The 2180-nt window shown below is 54.8% G+C and overlaps 1 protein-coding gene across 1 annotated transcript in view; it reads left to right on the top strand.

Annotated features, from left to right (window-relative positions):
• hdx (highly divergent homeobox) overlaps positions 1-2180 on the top strand; it is an 11312-nt gene that overhangs the window by 3189 nt on the left and 5943 nt on the right. The window contains exons 3-5 of the mRNA XM_015392548.1: positions 298-444; positions 585-1880; positions 1950-2006. Of these exons, the coding sequence (XP_015248034.1) occupies positions 298-444; positions 585-1880; positions 1950-2006 (1500 nt within the window). The remainder of the gene's footprint in view (positions 1-297; positions 445-584; positions 1881-1949; positions 2007-2180) is intronic.

Raw genomic sequence — 2180 nt, 5'->3', positions numbered from 1 at the left:
GTGTTCAGGATGATTTGGTGTTCAGCTTATTTGTGGATTTAGTGATCAGTGTTTGGGTTTAAAAATGGCCGGCTGCTACCATGATGTCTTCACCTTCTGTGGACGGTAGCGACCTGGAAGCTAATGCTTCAGGGGCTGGGTTATGGCCATCATGGGAAACAGAAGAGTGAGGAGGTTGTGGGTAAAATCAGTTTTCTCATCACAGATCTTAGCATTATTCTAGCTTTGGCATTCCTTCCTAATGACGCGCTGCAGTGGTGTCACAGTTTAAAAAGCCTCCCTCTGCCTGGCTCTCAGATGAACCTTCGCTCAGTGTTCACGGCCGAACAGCAGAGGATCCTGGAACGCTACTATGACAACGGGATGACCAATCAGAGCAAGGCCTGCTTCCAGCTCATCCTGCAGTGCGCTCAAGAGGCCAAGTTGGACTTCAGCGTCGTTCGGGTACTTTTTAATGCTTTGTTTCAACATCTTTTTAATGTTTTTGTTATTATTTTACTATCCCCCTATTGTGTTGAGTTGTTTGTTTCATGATGATCGTGTTTGGATGATGCTTCCTGAAAGGCGGTCTCTGTTTCCCGCAGACATGGGTCGGCAACAAGAGAAGAAAGCTGGCCTCCAAGGTTGAGCAGAATGGAAGCGCGTCTCATTCCTTGTCCAGTCACGGATTAGTGGGAGGGTTACTGTCCAGTCCCACGCTGGCTGGAGGGGTGCTGTCCAATCACAGCCTTGGGACGGGGGCGCTGCTTCCTGCTGATCTAGCCGCCGCCCGGAACATCCAGAACCGCCTGCACCTCCTCCCCCCATCCTCGTCTTTTCCCGCTCTCTCCTCAGCGTCTTCCTCCCCCTCATCATCCTCACCTCTCAGCAGCGGAAACAACAAAAGTAATAATGATGTGATACTGACTGGGATTTACTCTCTAAACTCTGTCCCTCGCTCCCGACCGAGACCCTCAGCCGCCCCATCTCAGTCAGACTCGGAGCTTTCCATCCGCTCCTCTTCCTCTCTGATCACCCAGGCTCTGCAGAGCAGAAGCACTTCCACATCCTCACCCATCCACCCCAAAATAATGACCCCGCCCTCTCAGACTCTCCCGTCACTCACGTCTGCCTCAGGACCCTTAGTCTACACTGCAGTCAGAAAGGGCACTTTATCCAGTGGGGAAGGGGGGGTAAGTGCTGGGACAGGACCAGTACCCCACAGCTGGACTAGACAATACGGTACAGTACAAGCTCGGCCTTGGCCGTCCTCTTCTTCACAGACTGGAGCTCAGCTTCAGCCCAGACCTCACTCCAACCCACAACCTCAGCCTCCTGCACCGCAAAAGCCTCGGGCCCCCCTCCCAGCCCAGAACGCCAGCCCCTCTTCTGAGATGGCCCCTCGGATTCATCAAGTCTTCACCCTGTCAGGAAAGTCTGACTCAGAGCGGCCAAGATCCGGGCAGGCATCTGCTCTGAGAAGCCAGGAATCCTTCAGACCCACTCCTCTCCCTCTGGACGCAGGTCATAACTTCTCCATCGCCATGGAAACAGGAAACGAAGAGGACGAATGGCTGAGGGAGGAGGAGCTGGCCAACATGGCCGCCCAGACACACATCTACAGGGAGCAGGCGCTGAGCAGCCCGGTGGGGGCTGAGGGCTCCATGGTCAAAGGAAACCACACTCCTGCTGCGGCTGGCTCCAGATCAGCAGCGCATCCCAGCAGCCCAGCGCATCCCAGCAGCCCAACGCATCCCAGCAGCGCGGCGCTCCAGGGCAGCGCGGCGCTCCAGAGCAGCGCAGCGCATCCCAGCAGCGCGGCGCTCCAGGGCAGCGCGGCGCTCCAGGGCAGCTATTCCCTCACAGTACAGACCTCCATCACAGGGGAGACCAGCTCACAGGTAGGACACCTTCTGGTTTCACGGTCTTTAAAAGCTGAAGAGTATTTTAAGGTGCGTGTCTTTAAACAGGCTTCGCCCGCCGTGTCTGCTGCTCCGTGGGTGATCAACAGCTCCAGGAAGAGAACAGTAAGTATTGGAGCAGCTTTTCTAACCTGGTTTATGGTCTGGGAAATTCCAAAAAAAACATCTGAGTCCTAAATCTGGTTTGAGATGCATGAGGAGCGAGTCCAGACTAGGGATGGGACGATTTATGAAAACCGTCAGAATCGTTCGGTTCGACTGTCTCGGTTCGGTTCGCGT

Source organism: Cyprinodon variegatus, unplaced genomic scaffold (assembly GCF_000732505.1).
Source record: "Cyprinodon variegatus isolate N-32 unplaced genomic scaffold, C_variegatus-1.0 Scaffold596, whole genome shotgun sequence".
Taxonomy (NCBI): Eukaryota; Metazoa; Chordata; class Actinopteri; order Cyprinodontiformes; family Cyprinodontidae; genus Cyprinodon; species Cyprinodon variegatus.
This window is presented reverse-complemented; position numbering and strand designations above follow the sequence as displayed.